This window comes from Chionomys nivalis, chromosome 17 (genome assembly GCF_950005125.1).
Source record: "Chionomys nivalis chromosome 17, mChiNiv1.1, whole genome shotgun sequence".
Lineage (NCBI taxonomy): Eukaryota > Metazoa > Chordata > Mammalia > Rodentia > Cricetidae > Chionomys > Chionomys nivalis.
In genome coordinates this window covers 60720564-60739370 of record NC_080102.1, presented here as the reverse complement: position 1 = coordinate 60739370, position 18807 = coordinate 60720564, and the positions used below count along the sequence as shown (strand labels likewise).

General features: G+C 42.5%; 1 protein-coding gene across 6 annotated transcripts in view; it reads left to right on the top strand.

Annotated features, from left to right (window-relative positions):
* Positions 1 to 18807, top strand: part of Cbx5 (chromobox 5) — a 43360-nt gene that overhangs the window by 12811 nt on the left and 11742 nt on the right. For 2 of the 6 annotated variants that reach the window (XM_057791710.1, XM_057791712.1), the window contains exons 2-3: positions 10488 to 10666; positions 16428 to 16614. In XM_057791710.1, the coding sequence (XP_057647693.1) occupies positions 10530 to 10666; positions 16428 to 16614 (324 nt within the window). In that variant the 5' untranslated portion in view covers positions 10488 to 10529. Of the gene's footprint in view, positions 1 to 8342; positions 8417 to 8447; positions 8661 to 10487; positions 10667 to 16427; positions 16615 to 18807 lie in introns of those variants that run through there. The other 4 variants (XM_057791708.1, XM_057791709.1, XM_057791711.1 and 1 more) reach the window with 4 other exon arrangements.

The following is an 18807-nucleotide window of genomic DNA, read 5'->3' as shown; positions in this document are numbered from 1 at the left end:
GGTGTTTCCTACTTTAATCATGTAAAGATTCCTTTCTTGTCAGCGTGTATTAATCAAATTATAGTATATCGACTTATAAATATTCTCAACAGTTAAAGTAGAAACATTTTAGATTATGGTTATGTAAGTTAATTTTTATGTCTTTGCTAAACAGATTAATGAGCAAATCTAAATTGCCTTAGTATATATAGGCTCTTCCTTAAAAATAGATGATTAGGCCGGGCGGTGGTGGCGCACGCCTTTAATCCCAGCACTTGGGAGGCAGAGGCAGGCAGATCTCTGTGAGTTCGAGACCAGCCTGGTCTACAAGAGCTAGTTCCAGGAGAGGCTCCACAGCCACAGAGAAACCCTGTCTCGAAAAACCAAACCAAAACAAAACAAAAATAGATGATTAGTTGAGATGACCTGAAGGGGTCTTTGTAAGCCCTAAGCTATTCAAGTCTAAAAACTGTAGACAACACCAGGATAGAAGACTGAGCTTCATGACTGGTGTTTTGTTTGGTTTTTGGTTTTTTTGATAGGATTTCTCTGTGTATTCCTTGCTGTTCCAGAGCTGGCTTTGAACTCACAGATTTTCACCTGTCTCTGCCTCCCTAGTGCTGACATTAAAGGCGTGCACACCACTGCCCCAAGGTTGGATGATTGCAAAGTGTTTTATGCATGCTCATAGTTTATTTAGACAGAGGGCTGTTTGTTTGCTTTTGGAAACAGGGTCTGCTGTGTAACTCTGGCTGACTTGGAACTCACTGAATAGACCAGGATGACCTCAAACTCAAAAAGATGTATCTGCCTCTGTCTTCAGAGTGCTGGGGTTATATGTGTACCACTACACCTGGCCTCAGATGATCTGTCAAAGTGATATGCATAAATTCATGGTAATCTACCCAAACATTTTTGTTGCCCATTTTTCTTAAGATTTATTTATGATGAAATCGCAGGATGTGGTGTGTGTGTGTGTGTGTGTGTGGTGGCAGGTTTATTAATTCATGTTTCATCACATTAAAAGAGGAGTGAGTATGAAATTAACACCCCCTTGAGAGTGGGGCTTTAAGATAAGGACATTCCTGAGTTAGAATTGTTAAGAACCATTTGTAAAACAAATAAATCTTGGAGCAGTTGAGGATACAGTATCTACCCAAGGATTGATTTCCCAGTACCCTAACCAAACTCATTACAGCTTACACTTAAGAGGAGAAATTCAGTAGATTTTAATAATAGGGAACAAAAGTTCAAATAACCTTTATTTGAGATAAGAATTTGTGTGTTGTTGCTAAAAATACCAGTTTATCAGACTGATGTGTCAAGCTGTTCTGAGAATTGAGATTGTAGTCCACGTTCATCATAAAATAATTATGGTCAGGGTCAGTGTCCGCTGAGGACCCAAACCCAGTCTTGATTATGCCTTATTCACCCCCAACCCCCACCATGTGCTTCTTAAAGCTGTCTTTCTTTTCTCTGTGCTTAAGTCTATATTAATATATCTTTTTATGGGGGGTTCTTTGTGTAGTCTTGGCTGCCCTGGAACACACTCTGTAGACCAGACTGGCCTTGAACACACAGAGATCTGTCTGCCTGCCTCTGCCTCCCAAGTGCTGGGATTGAAAGTGTGTGCCACCACTACCAGGCTTACTATATCTTTAACCCCCAAGGTCAGATTTGGGGAAGAGGCACATACATCCCCAGTGGAATTACAGAATGGCCTTTAACAGGTGGTCTATGTCTTAATCTGAAAGAAAAAAAGAAGGAAACTGGGTAATACCTGTAACCCCAGCGCTCTGGAAACATAAACAGGATTGTTGTTCATCTAAAGGATGAGACAAAATGAGACCTTGTCTCAAAAACAAAAGCCAAATAAAGATCTTTCCTCCTTTGTTCATTGTAGCAGGATGCTTATATAACCAGTAGTTATGTAGTATAGTTGTATGGTTGGTTGAAACAATGCCTTTAGCGTCTCATTGTTGGGATGTTCTAGGGATTGTGCTCAGAGCTTTGCACATGTTGAGCATTCCCTTTACTACTAGACTTCAGTCTCAGCCACTCAGTCTGATTTTAAAGGGGTGAGCTGTAACTGCTAGCCACAGGGAGGACACTTCATCTGTAGTTGCTCTTTCCTCTACTGTAATAACATTTGTGTTGTTTGTATGTGTTTGTTAATGATAGGGCTCTTTGCAAATCCAGTCTCTAACATAGACATTTTAAAAGCTTTTGACTCTTCTTAAATTGGGTGTTCATCTGCTTCTGGTATAGATAGAATGATAGTTATCCCTGTAACAAAACCTGAGCCAACCTGGACAATTGTAGTGTGCAGCTCTGCCATGTTTTTGTTAAAGTGCCATATGACCAGTAGTTTAGAAATCATAAATCCAGTGCAAGATAAAATATTTTTATGCTGTATGTGTTTCATACCTAAGACCATTGGTACTTCAAGATCCATAAAGAGCAAAAAAACATAAGCAGTTTTTGGCTTGTTTGCGTGTCTGTTCATTACTTAAGACTGTGCATAGAGCGCTTTAGAAGTTAGGACTGTAACCAACAATTGAAGCTTTACATCAGCTGCAAAATTGGTTTTACTTGTAGTTTCTTGAGACAAGATCTTAGACAATAGCCCAGGTTAGCCTCTTACTTATGCTGATTTTTCCACTTGAGCCTCCCAAGTATACTACCATGCCCAGCTACCCTGAACTGCTAACTTTCCCAAGTACTGGGGGACTAAAGGCATATCCTACCATGCCCAGCTACCCCGAACTGCTATATCTCCCCAAGGATCTTAGAGAAGAAATTGAAGTTTCTCTTTGAGTAGAGTGTTGTATTGCCAGAACTAGGCAGGCAGAGGCAGGAGGATTACTGTAAATTGAAGGGCAACATAGTTGGTATATATACAGAGAGAACCTGTCAGGGGGGAAGAGGAGATAGAGGGGAGGAAGCCTGTGCCATGCGAAGCCACTGGTCAATAGCATATTGTATGATAAAGGTGAGCTTTGTATGTGTTTTCTCTTCCTCTGCCTTTTAGTTGGGGCTTGCTGTCTGGAAAAATTTTGCTACTTTTTTTGTTTTTCGAGACAGGGCTTCTCTGTGTAATAGCCCTGGCTGTCCGAGAAATTGCTTTGTAGACCAGGCTGGGCTCAAACTTACAGAGATTCTCCTTCCTCTGCATCCCAAGTCATCCTGAGCTGGCTTACAGAATTCTTACTGTGATTCAAAAATGGAGAATTCATTGATAATCCATCTGGATACCACTTCCGAATAATTTGGTGAGTGATGCAGTGAAGAATTTTATCAGTTAGTTATCATCTCTATCACTTTTGTTTTTTAATTGATAATGGAAAAAATGCACATGATGTCTCATGATCCAGGACAGCCGGTATCGAAAAGTAGCAAGCATGGTGGAGGGGGGCTGGAGCAGACTCTTGACACCAGGGACTTGTGGGTGGCTTTAGTTCCGTGATTAGTTAATACTGACTGCTGGCCATTATACCTACTGTTTTGAATTGACAAGGACCAACGGATTTTAAGTGTTTTTTTTTAAAAATATTTGTTTGTTTATTTATTATGTATGCAGTTAGCCAGAAGAGGGCACCAGACTCCATTACAGATGGTTGTGAGCCACCATGTGGTTGCTGGGAATTGAACTCAGGACCTTTGGAAGAGCAGGCAATGCTCTTAACCACTGAGCCATCTCTCCAGCCCCGGTTTTAAGTGTTTTTTTTTTTGTTTTGTTTTGTTTTGTTTTGTTGCTTTAATCTTAAGTAGAATTGTATTCCTTCTCTTCTTTCTGCATGTCCCCTCCCCCACACCTTTTTGTTTGTGTGTGGGGGGCAGTTTCGAGACAGAGTTTCCCTGTGTTGCCCAGGCTGACCTCAAACTTACAGAGATCCATTTCCGTCTGCCCTTTGAGTATTGGGTTTAAAGGTGTGTGCTACCACCACCATGATTTTTAAAGATTTCATCCGTTAAAGAATCCCTTGTCACCAGGCGGTAGTGGCGCACACCTTTACTCTCAGCACTTGGTAGGGAGAGGCAGATGACCTCTGTGAGTTCAAGGCCAACCTGGTCTACAGAGTGAGTTCCGGGATAGCAAGGGCTGTTACACAGAGAAACCTTGTCTTGAAAAACAAAACAACAAAAAAAAGAATCCCTTGTCAATGGTTTGGAATCAGTGTGACTCTGCTTGACCATGAAATTCTTTCATGTTTTTCCAGGACTGACTTCTGTCCACATCCCTTGTTGAGGAACCTATAATGTGAATTTGCCTGGGAAGGTCTGTTGGAGCTCTTCTTTTGCTCCTATGGTTCTAGTTGCTGCAGTCTATGGTGTATAAGCCTTTACTAGAAATAAATAACAGAAAGCTGCTTCCCTTTAAAAGGCTCTGCTTCCCTTTAAAAGGCTCTCCAGAAATTTGAGAGTTCTCACCCCTTCCCGTGAAGATTTCCATAAGGATAAGGCTCGTTCTCTCTTGTTCTGCCATAGTATCAGGATTCTGCTTTAATCACTCCTCATCCTGCCAGCCATATCTAATTTCTCATACCAGAATGCTCCTCCCTTCCAGGCTCAGCTTGAACCACCAGCCTTGATGCTTTATCTGGTCCAGGCTCTAGCCTTAAATTGTCCGATTGGCTTTGTGTTTCATTTGACCCTAATACACTGGGTTGCACTGTCTAAAAGAGAATTATGTCCCCTCCCATGTCTGGTTGCAGTTCTCATTTCTTACTGCTGGTCCTGAGCAGATCTTTAACTTCAAGGTTAAGATAAGACGCATTCCATCAGAACTGTGTCGTCATCCTTGCCAGCTTCTGATCTGAGTCTGTTCAGGAGATTTACAAGACAGTTGCACACCATTCTTTAAAGAATATTATGGTTGGACTCTGACTCCTGGCATCAGGCCAATTTGATTTGTCAGCTGTTACAAAACCCATTTCCCATAGAGAGAAGGGCCTTGACTCACGTGTCCTTCAGCCTGTTCTTTAAATGAATGGGAGTTAGTAGATCTGAATCTTTTATTTCCTGGTGTTTTATAAAGGTAAAGGTAGATAACAAGAATATTTTGTACACTGTTGTGTGTTTGTGTGTGCATGTACACATGTGTGTCTACTGTGTAGCTAGGGATGCACACCATGGCAAATGTGTAAAGTCAGAAGACAACTTTGTAGTGTCAATGCTCTCCTCCCACCTTTGGGATCTGGAGATCACACTTGGCAGCTGAGCCATCTTAATGGCTGCTTAGGATAGAGCTCTTTCAATATGAGCGCAATTCTTATTGGGTAGGCTGTGGGGATTTATTACTCAAGGTTTTTCTTTTCAAGATTTATTTTTATTTTATATGTATCAATGTTTTGCTTATGTGTATGTCTGTGGACCCCTTGTGCTGGCAGAGGTCAAAAGAGGATATCAGACCCCTGGGTCTGGAGTTAGAGATATTGTAAAGCCACTATGTGGGTGCTCTTCACTGCTGAGCTATCTCCAATCCTGGATTTTCTTTTCTTTTCTGTTTTCTTTTTTCTTCTGTATCTCTGACTGGCCTGGAATTCACTCTGTAAACAAGGCTGGCTTTTAACAATGAACCCACCTGGCCCTGACTCTGCTCTCCAGGTGCTGGGATCGCAGGCCTTTGCTGCTGCTCCCAGCTGTTTGTGCTGTTTCAGTGGTACTGAGATTGGGTAGAAAGCTTAGTTGTTTAAGATCAGTTGTGCCTAGCAAGTTACTAACTTGACCCTGTTTTAATTTCTCTGGTGATATTTTCACATTTCTTAAATACAAGAGGTGAGGACAGGCATGACAGTGCACATATTTAGTCCCAGCACTGGGGTGGCAGGTGGCAGAGGGAAGTGGAGCTCTGTGAATTTGAGGACAGCCAGAGCTACACAGACCCTGTTCTCGAAAAGGAAAAGAAAAGAAAAGAAAAGAAAGAGTTGGTTAAAAAAAGTATTTTTGCTTTTGTGTGTGTGCTTGGGGTGCTCATGGAAGCTAGAAGAGGACATCAGATCCCCTGGAGCTGGAATTACAGGTAGTTATGGGTGCTGAGAATTTAGCCTCTGAAGAGCAGCAGCAAGCCCTTAACTGCTGAACCATTGTCTCAAGACCTCTTTAGTTTTTATGGCAATCATTGTAGCCCTGATGGGTCTCACACTTGTGAGCTAGTGGTGGTTTTCTTTCCGCCTTTTGAATGATGGCAGTCCCGCAGAACACTGCCACACTGTCTGGGGAAATAGCTCTGGGTAAAGGAGTCTGCTGCTCAGTCTGATAAGCTTCATTCAATGTCTGGAACTCACATAGTAGGAGGAGAAAATCAGCTCCATAGGCACACCATGGCATGGCAGGCATCCATCTGGATATAGATGGTGCTCGAGATAGCGGTACAAACCTCTAATCCCAGCACCTAGGAGGCAGAGGCAGACAGACAGAGATGTGTGAGTTCAAGGCCAGTTTGGTTTAAATAGTGAGTTCCAAGACAGCCAGGGAAACAGATGCCCTCTTTTGGGTGGGACACGAACACACACAGACAGAATAAATAAATATATGTGTAAAGGCACGTGCCACTGTTGCCCAGCCCCGAATACTTCTGTGTGGTGGCCAAAATTACCACCATTTTCTACTTTCGAAGCTCCCCCACCCATTGGGCTTAAACTGAGAGATCTTGGTACTGTGAGTGAAGGTGTGCACCACCTGGTAAGGCAGGCCTTCATTTCCTAGGTTTTTTATACAGGTATGTGTGATATATTGTCCTCCCATTTCTCTCCCCTCTTTTTTAGTGCCTTTTCTCCCCTTATACAGGTTTAGTTCTACATACATGATTTTATATGTTTCTGTTAGAACTAGGAGCCACCATTGAGAGAACATACTATATTTATCTTTCTGAGACTGGCTTGTTTTTATATGATTATCTTCAGTTACATCCATTTTCCTGAAAATGATATAACTTTATTCTTCGTATCTGAAAAAGATTTCATTGTGTATATATGCATTTTATTTACCCACGCCTCTGTTGCTGGATGCCTAGGTTCTATATTTTAGCTGTTATGGATAGCATTGCCATAAACATGGTTGTAGTGTATCTCTATGGTATGGTGACTTGTTCTTGTTTTTTTAATTTTATGTGTATGAGTGTTTGCTTGCATATATGTCTGTATACCACATACATGCCTGTTGCCCTCAGATGCTAGACGAGGGTGTCAGATCCCATGGGGTGGTTGTGAGGTACTCTGGGTGCTGGGAGCTGAACCCTGGTCCTCTCCACAAGAGCAGTAAGTGCTTAAAATCATTGATTTATCCATCTCTCTAGCCCCTGACAAAGTAAAGCCCACCTCCTTTTTCGTACTCTCCCGTGGAAGCAGCCTTAGCATGCATAAGGAGGGTCTGGCACCATAAAATTTTAAATTTCTGTATGTTAAGCAAACACAGTTTTGGATCTCTAAGATGTTTGTTGCAGTCAGGTGAAAGAACACCATGTATTATAATCTGGTGTCATGTGACACAGGCTGGCCATGAACCGGCTATGTGGTTCGTCTGCTTCCTGTTATTATTATGTCCTCCTTTCCTTAGGTTTTAGGATTACTAATATATTAGGGGTAATAGTTGCTAAAAGTCTATTTTATAGCATTACAAGAAAAACCAACAGGCATAACTAACAAAATATTTCAATTTAACCACAACGGCTGTGGCCAACTTGCTCACCCTATTTTTTTTTTCTTTTTTCTTTTTTTTAAACTAAAGAACTAATTTTTCTCACCTGTAAATTCAGTTGAAGGGTTCTTTTGTGAGTTGGGATGTAGCTCAGTAGTCTGTATAAGGCCCTGGAGCCATACCCAGCTATTGTTTGAAGTCTTTGGGTTCTAGTTCTGTTGTAATTCTCTCGAACAAGAAAAGTGACATAGTATCATTAAAATACTTCCCCTCTCCCTTTTCCTGTTGCTTCTTTCCCTCAAGCAATTTTAATTAACTGTACAGTGATAGGCGGTGGGAAAAGCTTTGTCCAGAGTGCTTCTAGAGGAGGGTGGTTGTAAGAACCTACTCTTGCCCCTCCCCCTCTGCCAGTGAACTGGGATCCTGTTAGGTGGTCCTAAAATGCTATTGATTAATTCACAGTTTTTAGAGGAATAAGCCTAAATTTTGGACTTTAAATCAAAGAACTAACTCCCTTGAGCTCTGAAAGCCTTGGCCTTGGGGCCAAGGGAGGTACCTTCCAACTTCTCCACCCAGTCTGCAGTGAAAAGGAAAGTTAGGCCTTTTAACTTTTTCATTTGCCTCTCCCTCTTAGTCTAGTAAGGCTGCCAGTTGCCATGGCAACGGACTGGGACAGCTGCGCAGTGGCGCCCAGGCAGCTGCGTGGGGGCGGGGGAGCTGCCAGCCCGCCAAGCCCCAGACCTGGGAGGGGAGGCCCCTCCTGTTAGCCCAGAGGGAAAGAACGAACTGGGGCGATCCGGTAGGTAAGGGACGGAACCCCTATTGATCTACTTAGGGCTTTTCTTCAGCATGAAGGTATAAAGAAAAAAAAAATTCTCTTCCTCCCTCAAACTGTAGAACACATATGTAAATCCCTTGTTTTTTTTTTTTCCTGGTGAGGCAGGGAAGGCCATAGCCACAATGCTTAGCTGCATGCTTCCAACATGGGGCTGGTTTTAACCCAGCGCTCTGACCTAAACTGCTCAGCTCACGGAAATTCCAAGGTGAGTGGGGGTGGAGGTGGGGTACTCTCACTGGAATATGACATTTCCTGTCTGTGGTGAGGTCGGTGGCTGCTCATTTTAAATAAACCATATATATATATATACATATATATATATATATAATTTTTTTGATGCCTGGAGTCTTCTAAATTAATGGAAAGATTATTTGAAAACCTTATACCTACATTCCCCCATGCCTTCTCAAATAAAGTTATTATAGGTCAAAAATTAATACAAGCAATTTCTGAGGCTGGCCTACCTAGTGCTAATAAGTTCTGTAGGTAGGATTGTTAACACTATATTCCTGTAATGGTTTCTTAAATTACTAATTCAAAATAAATTGATAAATACAACTTCTGCTTCTTTGACTTGAAAATTGTGAAATTAGTTGACTTTCTGGCCAGGATGGGAATGTTCTGAAAAACATGTTTAGAGATTTATAGCAAAATAACAATGGAGTCAACTAAAATATCAATTCCTGCTATTTGCTAATCCAGACTATAGCACTATGGTTCAGCAGTGTGGGAATTTTAAAAACTAGATTCTCTGTTGAGCACCCCTGACATGCATATTTCTGAGCTGCATTGCCCTGGCTTTCCTGGGCGATGAATAGTCCTGTGTTCTGAGGAGCTGCATGTTGATGCAGAGGCTGGGGCCAGACTTTTCCCCCTCCTCTTTCTTTGGCCCGAAGTCAGCTTCAGTTAAGAGGCAAGGTCCCTCCATAACTATTTGGATTAGTTGAGCCCTGGAAATCACAGGCTAGTCCAGTAACTAATTTTGAACTTTTTCTCTGCCCTTCTTCCTTTTTTTTTTTTTTTTTTTTTGTTGTTGTTGTTGTTGGTTGGTTGGATTTTCGAGACAGGGTTTCTCTGTGACTTTGGAGCCTGTCCTGGAATTAGTTCTTGTAGACCAGGCTGGCCTTGAACTCACAAAGGTCCGCCTGCCTCTGCCTCCCGAGTGCTGGGATTAAAGGCGTGCGCCACCACCGCCTGGCTCTTCCTTTCTATTCCCAAATGAGCTTGCTAAAAAGGAGGCTTAGTGTGTCTGAGCTGTCGGCCTTGCTTCTGTGAGCGGATGGACGCGCTGAAAGGACAGGCGAGATGGCCTAGGTGTGTGCGCTGCGTGTGTGTGCTCTGTGTGTGTGCGCTGTGTGTGTGTGCTGCGCGTGTGTGCTGCGCGTGTGTGCGCTGTGTGTGTGCTGCGCGTGTGTGCGCTGTGTGTGTGCTGCGCGTGTGTGCTGCGCGTGTGTGCGCTGTGTGTGTGCTGCGCGTGTGTGCTCTGTGTGTGTGCGCTGTGTGTGCTACGCGTGTGTGCTCTGTGTGTGTGCGCTGCGTGTGTCTGTGTGTGCTGCTAAGAGACTGCTCAGAGAACAGAGAAGTTACTTTTCAGTGTTTTGAGGGGGAATATTTCTTCTTTTTCTTCATTTTTTTTATAAAGACCTTTAGTCACCTTGGAGGAAAAGATTTTTATTTTGTCTTGGTTCCTTTAATTGAAGGTTTCCCATATTTCTCTTTGAGTTCCTGGCTCACAAGTAGATGCAGAAACAGTGAAGAGTAACATACCATGCTATTTGCCTTTTTAGAATATGAAATTAAGGGAGTTAAACAATTATGCCATCTGATAATTTTTGGTCTTTTCATCTGAAGAGAAGTTGTTGTTAGGGAAATGCACAGATTGACCCATTTACAAAATAAATTTGTAGCCCTGTCTTAGAATAATTGTATACCCAAAAAGAAGGGTATGCGGTTGACATGTGCCCTCTATCCCATCAAGAAGTGACAATTTTAACCCTCGTGGATTGTAACCATTTTGTCTTCCCCTTCTCAGGAACCTGGTGGCCTTAGTCCTTCAGGTGAATCAGCGTGCGACATGGGAAAGAAAACCAAGAGGACAGCTGACAGTTCTTCCTCAGAGGATGAGGAGGAGTACGTGGTGGAGAAGGTGTTAGACAGGCGCACGGTCAAGGGGCAAGTGGAATACCTGTTGAAGTGGAAAGGCTTTTCTGAGTAAGTGCTTTCTTTTCCAGGCGTTAGAACTCTGTAGAGGTAGAAACCTTTGGTTTACTTGCCCATGAGCCAGTGTCTACCTTTTTCCCATTTACACCCAAAATAAGACTCAAGAGAAGCAGCAGACCACAGAGTCTCCCCACCATGGAGCTGATGTTTAATGATCTTATTTTGAGGGAAAATGTAAGGAATGCTTGGGAGCACAGACTTGGGAGCCAGATTTTCTGGATCAGATTCTTACTCCACCCTTTAAGATACAGGTGGATGAGCTCACCTAATTTCTTTTATTATTGTTATTTAAGAAATTCTTTTCTTGCCAGGTAGTGATGGTATACACCTTTATTCCCAGCATAGGAGCGGGGTAAAGGGGGGGGCAGAGGCAGGAGGATGTCTGTGACTTCAAGGCCAGCCTGGTCTATAAAGCAAGTTCCAGGACAGCCAGGACTCAAAGAGAAACCCTGTCTTGAAAAACCAAAAAAAAAAAACAAAAAAAACAAAACAACAACAACCTCTTGTTATTTTGTGTGTGAGTGGCTGGCCTGCATTTGTGTCGTCTGGTGCCCACCGTCCAGAGAGGGCATTGCAGCAGTTAGAGCAGGGGTCACAGATGCATGTGAGTGCTGGGAACCAAACCATGGTTCTTTGGGAAAGCAGGCAGTGCTCTCAAACACTGAGCCATTTCTGCAGTCCATTGACTAATTTCATAATCATTTTTTTCTCCTTTAATAAAATAGGAATAAGCCGGGCAATGGTGGCACATGCTTTTAATCCCAGCACTTGGGAGGCAGAGACAGTCCTCTGTGAGTTTGGGGCCAGTTGGGTCTACAGAGTAAGCTTCAGGACAGGCTTCAAAGCTACTACAGAGAAACCCTGTCTTGAAAAACCAAATAAAATAAAATAGGGATAAGAGGTGAGTATAGCTTAGTAGTAAAGTGCTTTCACCTGGCATACTCGGGTTTGAACCTGAATTTGATCCTCACACATGCCAGGAAAAGAAAAGAAAAAAGATAAAGCCAGGGTTAAGGATATAGTACTTAGAGGTCTCACTAAGTGTGAGTAGACAGCTTGTCATTGCAAGTGTGAACATTTGAATATAGATCACGAGAACCCATACAGAGTCATCTCTCCCTGAGAGATATGAGACAGACAAGAGAATCCCTGGAGACCTGAGGGACAACTAACTTGGCATACTAGGCAGTGAATAAGGGAACTTGTTCAAACAAGGTAGAAGGCGAGGACCCTTGACAGGAGAGGAAGCTAAGTTGGGGCAGTAGGAGTTAGGAGCACTAGTTTTTCCTCTGAATCCAGGTGGCTAGGTTTGGGTCTAGCTCTGGCCTGTGCCAGTAGCTAAAAAGCCTCAGGCAAGCAGCTTTTATGTGAATTCATACCCCAAATGTTGGGTGCCAATTGTAGCACGATTAATAAAAACTCAGAGACAGATATTGGGGTTTGACCTAAAGTTCAGAGAGTATAAGATCAGCCTTACAGATCAGGCATTGGTGACACACACCTTTAATCCCAGTAGCCACAGTAGTTTGCCATAGAAACCAGGTGGTAGTGCACGCCTTTAATCCCAGCACTCAGGAGGCAAAGAGAAGACAGGTAGATCTCTGTGAGTTCAAGGCCAGCCTGGTCTTGTTCCAGGACAGGCTCCAAAACTCCACAGAGAAACACTGTCTCTCAAAACAAAACAAAAAAAGACTTATTGTATGAATTCTTTGCCTGAATGTCTATATGTATAGCTTATATATTGTACATGCCTCGTCAGAGGAAGGAACGGGGCTGGGGAGATGGCTCCGTGGTTAAAGAGCACTGACTGCTCTTCCAGCTTCAAATCCCGGCACCCACATGGCAGCTCACAGCTGTCTGTAACTCCAAGACCTGAGACCCTAACTCAGACATACATGTAGGCAAAATTCAATGCACATAAGATAATAAAAATAATTGATTGTAAGCTACCATGTAGGCATTGGGAATCACATCCAGGTCCTCTACAAGAACAAGTGCTCTAAATCACTGAGCCTCTTCTCCAGACAGGGTTTCTCTGTGGCTTTGGAGCCTGTCCTGGAACTAGCTCAGACCAGGCTGACCTCGAATTCACAGAGATCCGCCTGCCTCTGCCTCCCTGGTGCTGGGATTAAAGACGTGTGTCACCACTGCCCAGCCACTTCTGCAAATTCTTAATCTAAAATGTCACACAAACTGCCCCAGTAGAATCTGTCACTAGCTAGCACCACTCAACCTTTGAATCCAAGGTTTCTTTTTAGCAACTTTTGTCAAGCTAAGTGCGGGTTACAGATGCTGCTTGTGTGGCTTACAGACTTATTGTTTGCTTCTGTGATTCATTACAGGCTACAGGTGTGTCTCAGATAAAAACAAACTTGTATTTCCTGTCTAACCAAAGAATTTTGCCTCTGGGTGGGGAAAGGGGTAATAGTTTTCTTGCTGTAATTTCACAAGATTGTTGTAGTTTTAACTTTCTAGAACCCATGCTATAAATAGAAAATACAGAGGACAGCCTTGAATATCAAAATTGAAACACACATGTTGGTTCTTACCTATAATCTATTTGGAAGGCTGAGTCAAGAGAACTGCCGAGAGTTCAAGACCATCTTGGGCTACATTGTAAGACTTTAAAAATTCTTTAAAAATTTAGGGAATAGGTGCATGTGGCAGTGTACTCCTAATCTCAGCAGAGACAGTCGAATCTATTAGAGGCCATCCTGGTCTACCTGGCAAGTTCCAAGGCAGCCAGAGACCCTGGGTTAGATGAAATAACAAAAACAAAATAAATAGAAACCCATAGAGAAGGCTGGGAATATGTCTCAGTAGAGTGTTCGCTTGAGATAGCTAGAGCCCTGAGCTGGGCCCGGTACCACATAGAGGAGGTGTGGTGCCGTGTGCCTGTGAACCCAGTGTTCAGGAGGGAGAGAAGTTCAAAGTATCCTTGACCACATAGTTTGAGGCCAGCCTGGGCTACATGAGGCCCTCTTCCCCCAAAAACTCTTTTCTACACCATAGGGCTTCCTGTTTTGTCTGATCGTACTGTTTCAGATTGTGTGTGTGTGTATATGCACCCTCACGTGCGCCTGCGCGCGCACACACACACACACACACACACAACTTATGTATCACATTTGAATTAATGCATTCCACCTCTTACTTGCTAGAGTTTGGTTACAAATAACATCTACCGCAATAGAAATTGGAGGTATGTAACTTGTAGGCCCATATTTCTATATGGTGTGGCAGCTGGGCTCTGAAGCCATAGGCCCCACCTGAGGTGGTCACGTAGTGCAGACAGGCTGTCACTGCCCTAACAATAGCCAGGATGTGCTGCTCCTTTCTCCTTTGTTAGAAATGTAGATCGCCTGGGGAGAGGTGTTTGCTGAAGCTGAGGACTAAGTTGCAGGTGTTTCCCTAGCCCTGCGTCCCCTGGAAAGAGAATGTTAATGAGGTATCCACCTTGGGTTACAGGGGGGGCGGGGATAAGAGATGTTTTGTATACTTGAGGATGGGGAGAAGCCTGAGATGCCCTTCCGTGATGATGGTGTGAACTGTGTCTGGTTATTTCTCGCACCTCGGTACCGGTCCAGATAGGGAAAGATAGTGTGTATGTTGGGGCCTTTGGTCCCTGACAGTAACTTCATTAAGTTAACCTCTTTCTGCAGGCTACTGATGTGTGTATAAAACCACACTCTTTTGGCACTTAATTAAGCAGTTAAATTTGGGTTTTTTTGTTGGGAAGCTGTGCGATGGATTGAACCCATGAGCTTGACTTATGACTGGAACAAACATGCTTACCACTGAGCTATTTGCCCACTTTATAGACTGGGTTTGCTTATTGTTGTTTTTGTTTTATTTTTCAATTGTGTGTGTACCTGCATGCCTGCTTGCCTGCCTGTCTGTGAGGGGTGTGAATGCTGTGCAGGTGCCTCAGAAGGCACTAGATTCCCTATAACTGGAGTCACAGATGTTCAGGCCTCTGCAAGAGTAACAAGCACTTTTAACCACTCAGCCATCTATCTCTCCAGCCCCAAAACTGGGAGTTTTAAAAAGGTTTATTATGGTGTAATTTATGTATCATAAGAGTACCACTCACACCTGGCAGTAGTGGTGCGCACCTTTAGTCCCAGCACTAAGGAGGCAGAAGCAGGCAGTTCTCTGAGTTTGATGCCAGCCTGGTCAACAGAGTTCCATGACAACCCCCAAAAAGAAAAGTCACCCACTGAAATTGTACAATTTGATGTTTTCTGTTTTATTTTTGAGATAAGTAAGACAGGGTTTCTCTGTTAACCCTGGCCTCAAACTCCTGAGTGCTGGAGTTAAATGTGTCTACCCTGTACCTGGCTCAGTTGTTTTTGTTGTTTGTTTTTGTTCTTTTGGTCAACATTTGTAGATCTGTGAGACTGTTACAACATTCTCATTGTAGAGCATTTCCTCAGTCGAATCTACTGCGTGTCTCTAAAATATATAGCATATGTCAGAAAACCCAAAAGAAAGCATATCTTTTCTTGTGTCTTGTTCTTTTCTTTTTTAAACTTAGTATATGGTGTTTGATATTTTCTTAGGTTGTATTTTGTTTGTTTCTGTTGCTGGATATTGTTCTCTTATATAGTTGTTTCTTTCTGTTGTTGGATTCTGTTCTTTTTTTTTTTTTTTTTTGGTTTTTCGAGACAGGGTTTCTTTGTAGCTTTGGTGCCTGTCCCGGAACTAGCTCTTGTAGACCAGGCTGGCCTCGAACTCCCAGAGATCCGCCTGCCTCTGCCTCCCGAGTGCTGGGATTAAAGGCGTGCGCCACCACCGCCCGGCCGGATTCTGTTCTCTTATAGTTGCACTACATCTTGTTTATTATCAGTTGATGAGCATTTGGGGTTTTTTGTTTGGACTATTAAAATGTTGCTACAGGGTTACAGATTTACATAAAATTCAGGTTTAAGTTTGATTCCCCAGCCCTAAAAATAACACTGCTTCTGTAATAATTTAATAATTATTCCCCTGGACCACAAAAAAGGGTTTCTCTGTGTAGCCCTGGTTGTCCTGAAACTCACTTTATAGACCAGGCCTGGCCTCGAACTCTGGGATCTGCCTGCCTCAGCCTTCCAAGTGCTGGGATTAAAGGTGGGTGCCACCAATCCCAGCAGCCATGATTCTTTACACAACTTTGTGTGAACATATTTTCCCCAAGTTTCTTCAGTGAAATAAGATTAAATTTGTTGGATTTTTTTTTTCTCTGCAGAGCTGGGGATTGGCATTACATGTGCTAGGCGAGTACCTTACAACTGAACTATATGCATATACCCCAAGCCTCTTGTTAAATATTTATTACATGTCCTCTTTAAAATAAGCTTAGCATTGAAAAGGGCTGAGGCTGTAACTTGCTATCACTTATCAGTCTTAAGTTCTGCAGAGGTGGTAAGTGTGTAAAAATAGGGCAGGAGACAGACAGACAGACAGACAAACGGGGGGTGGGGTGGGGGGGAAGCTGGGTGGTGGTGGTGCACACCTTTAATCCCAGCACTTGGGAGGCAGAGGGCAATGATCTCAGTGAGTTCAAGGCCAGCCTGGTTTACAAAGTGAGTTCCAGGACACCTAGGACTATTACACAGAGAGATTCTGTCTTAAAAAACCAAAATAGATAGATAGATAGATAGATAGATAGATAGATAGATAGATAGATAGATAGATAGATAGATAGATAAAATAGAGCATTATCATCATCTCTCAGTCGTTTTCTTTTGTCTTTATTGTTATTGTTCAGGGAGCACAATACTTGGGAACCCGAAAAGAACTTGGATTGTCCTGAACTAATTTCTGAGTTTATGAAAAAGTATAAGAAGATGAAGGAGGGTGAAAACAACAAGCCCAGAGAGAAGTCAGAAGGAAACAAGAGGAAATCCAGTTTCTCTAACAGTGCTGATGATATAAAATCTAAAAAAAAGAGAGAGGTAAGTTTTCCACACCTCTCACTACTATCCTTCTGCTCCTGCTGTGCAAGGGGGTTAGGTTTGTTTTCTTTCAAGGACAGACCTGCAAGGTATGTTGAACAAAAACTTCCAGGGAAGTATACTGGTTTACTACAGTGACCCCTTCTGGCAAGGGAGAGCTAGCTGGTGTAGTACTGATTCTGACTAAAGTGTCAAAACTAATGTAAAACTGCCTCCTTGGTGAATAGCAATGTTTGTGTGTGTGTGTATCTGTGGGTGCTGAGGAGCCCAGAGGAAGGTATTGCAGCTAGAGTTACAGGCAGTTGCGAGCTCCCTGAAGTGAGTGTTGGGAACCAAACTTCTGAGTCTAGAAGAACAACAAACTCTCTTAGCAACTCTTTTAACACCAAAAGGAAGACTCTTAATTTTCTTAATTTTTTTTTTTCTTCTTAAAGAAGGAAAAGTAAGGGGGGAGGGCAATATTTGGGAGGAGGGGAGGGAAATGGGAAATGGGGAGCAGGTGGAAATTTTAATTAAAAAAGAATAAAAATAAATAAATAAGTAAAAAAAAAAAAAAGGAAGGAAAAGTAACTAAGGAGATGGCTCAGGAGTAAAGGTGCCTGTTCCAAACCTGACAGCCTGCGTTCAAATCCTCATGTTTAGAAGGAGAAAATTGACTCCTAAAAAGTTTGTCTTTGACCTCCATGTGCATCTGCCTACCTGAACACACCAATAATAACAAGAGTAGTAAATTTTTACTTTATTAAAAAAACAAACAGAACTGGGCAGTGATGGCCCATGCCTTTAATCCCCAACTCAGGAGGCCGAGGCAGGCAGATCTCACTGAGTTTGATGTCAGCCTGGTCTATAGAGTGAGTTCCACAACAAAAACCCTGTCTCAAAAATCAAAAAAAAAAAAAATCTTCTTTTGTGTCTGTTTGCGGTGCGGTTTAGTTTAGTTGAAAATTAGTTCTGAAGTTTGGCTTCACTCAGTTGCTTTTTTATCTTTCTATAGTAACATAAACACCATATTGCCTCTTTTTGTTTCTGTTGTATCTTTGCTGTGTGGGTATAACACATTTGTTATACCACTCTACCCATCCAGCTTTGCCTCTTTACGTTTTATTTCAAAGTTAGGAAGAATATATCATACGCTTAAAATCTACTATAATAGAAGTATAAGTCTGTAGCACCCTACATCAGGTTCCTGTTTGTCTGCATTATACTTGGACGCTCATCTGTCTGCACTGTTACTCTTGACTCTGACTACACCTTAGAGACAGCCAGTGGGTATTTAAAAAGTCTCCAGTATCCAAGATGAACCTTACACCAGTTAAACTGAGAGTTCTGTGGGCAGACTGAGGCTTTGGGGTTCTGTAAAGGTTTGTATATAATTCTTGGCCTCAGATTAGGGGCTTTTTCTGTCTGGCTCCTTTCTCTGGTTAATTTTATTTTCATAACCATTTCCTTGTTTATTTGAGACAGGGTCTCTCTGTAGACCAGGCTGACGTATAACTCAGATCCTCCTAAGCACTGGGGTTAAAGGGGTGGGGTAGCGTGCCTGGCTGGAGCCTTATGCCAGATTCTGGAAAGGTCTAAATATTGTTATGATAAACTATATTGATAAAGATTTTTTTAAAAACATTTATTTATTTATTTATTTATTTATTTATTTATTATGTATACAATATTCTGTCTGTGTATATGCCTGCAGGCAAGAGGAGGGCCCCAGACCCCATTACAGATGGTTGTGAGCCACCATGTGATTGCTGGGAATTGAACTCAGGACCTTTGGAAGAGCAGGCAATGCTCTTAACTTCTGAGCCATCTCTCTAGCCCATTGATAAAGAATTTTAACATTTTCCATTTTCTAAGGGAATAAGACTTGATGTTTTCGGTTCTTTAAATTTTATTTATTTTGTTTTTTGAGGTAGGGGCTCACTATGTAGTCCTGACCTAAAACTCACTGTGCAGACCATGCTGGCCTCAGTCTCTGTCTACCTTTGCCTCTCAAATCTCCCTGTGCCCTTTTTAAATTTTATTTACATATTTTAATACATTTTATTTTTTGCGCTGGGCGTTGGTGGCGCATGCCTTTAATCCTAGCACTCAGGAGGCAGAGGCAAGTGGATCCCTGTGAGTTTGAGGCCAGCCTGGTCTACAAGAGCTAGTTCCAGAACAGGCTCCAAAACTACAGGGAAATCCTGTCTTGGA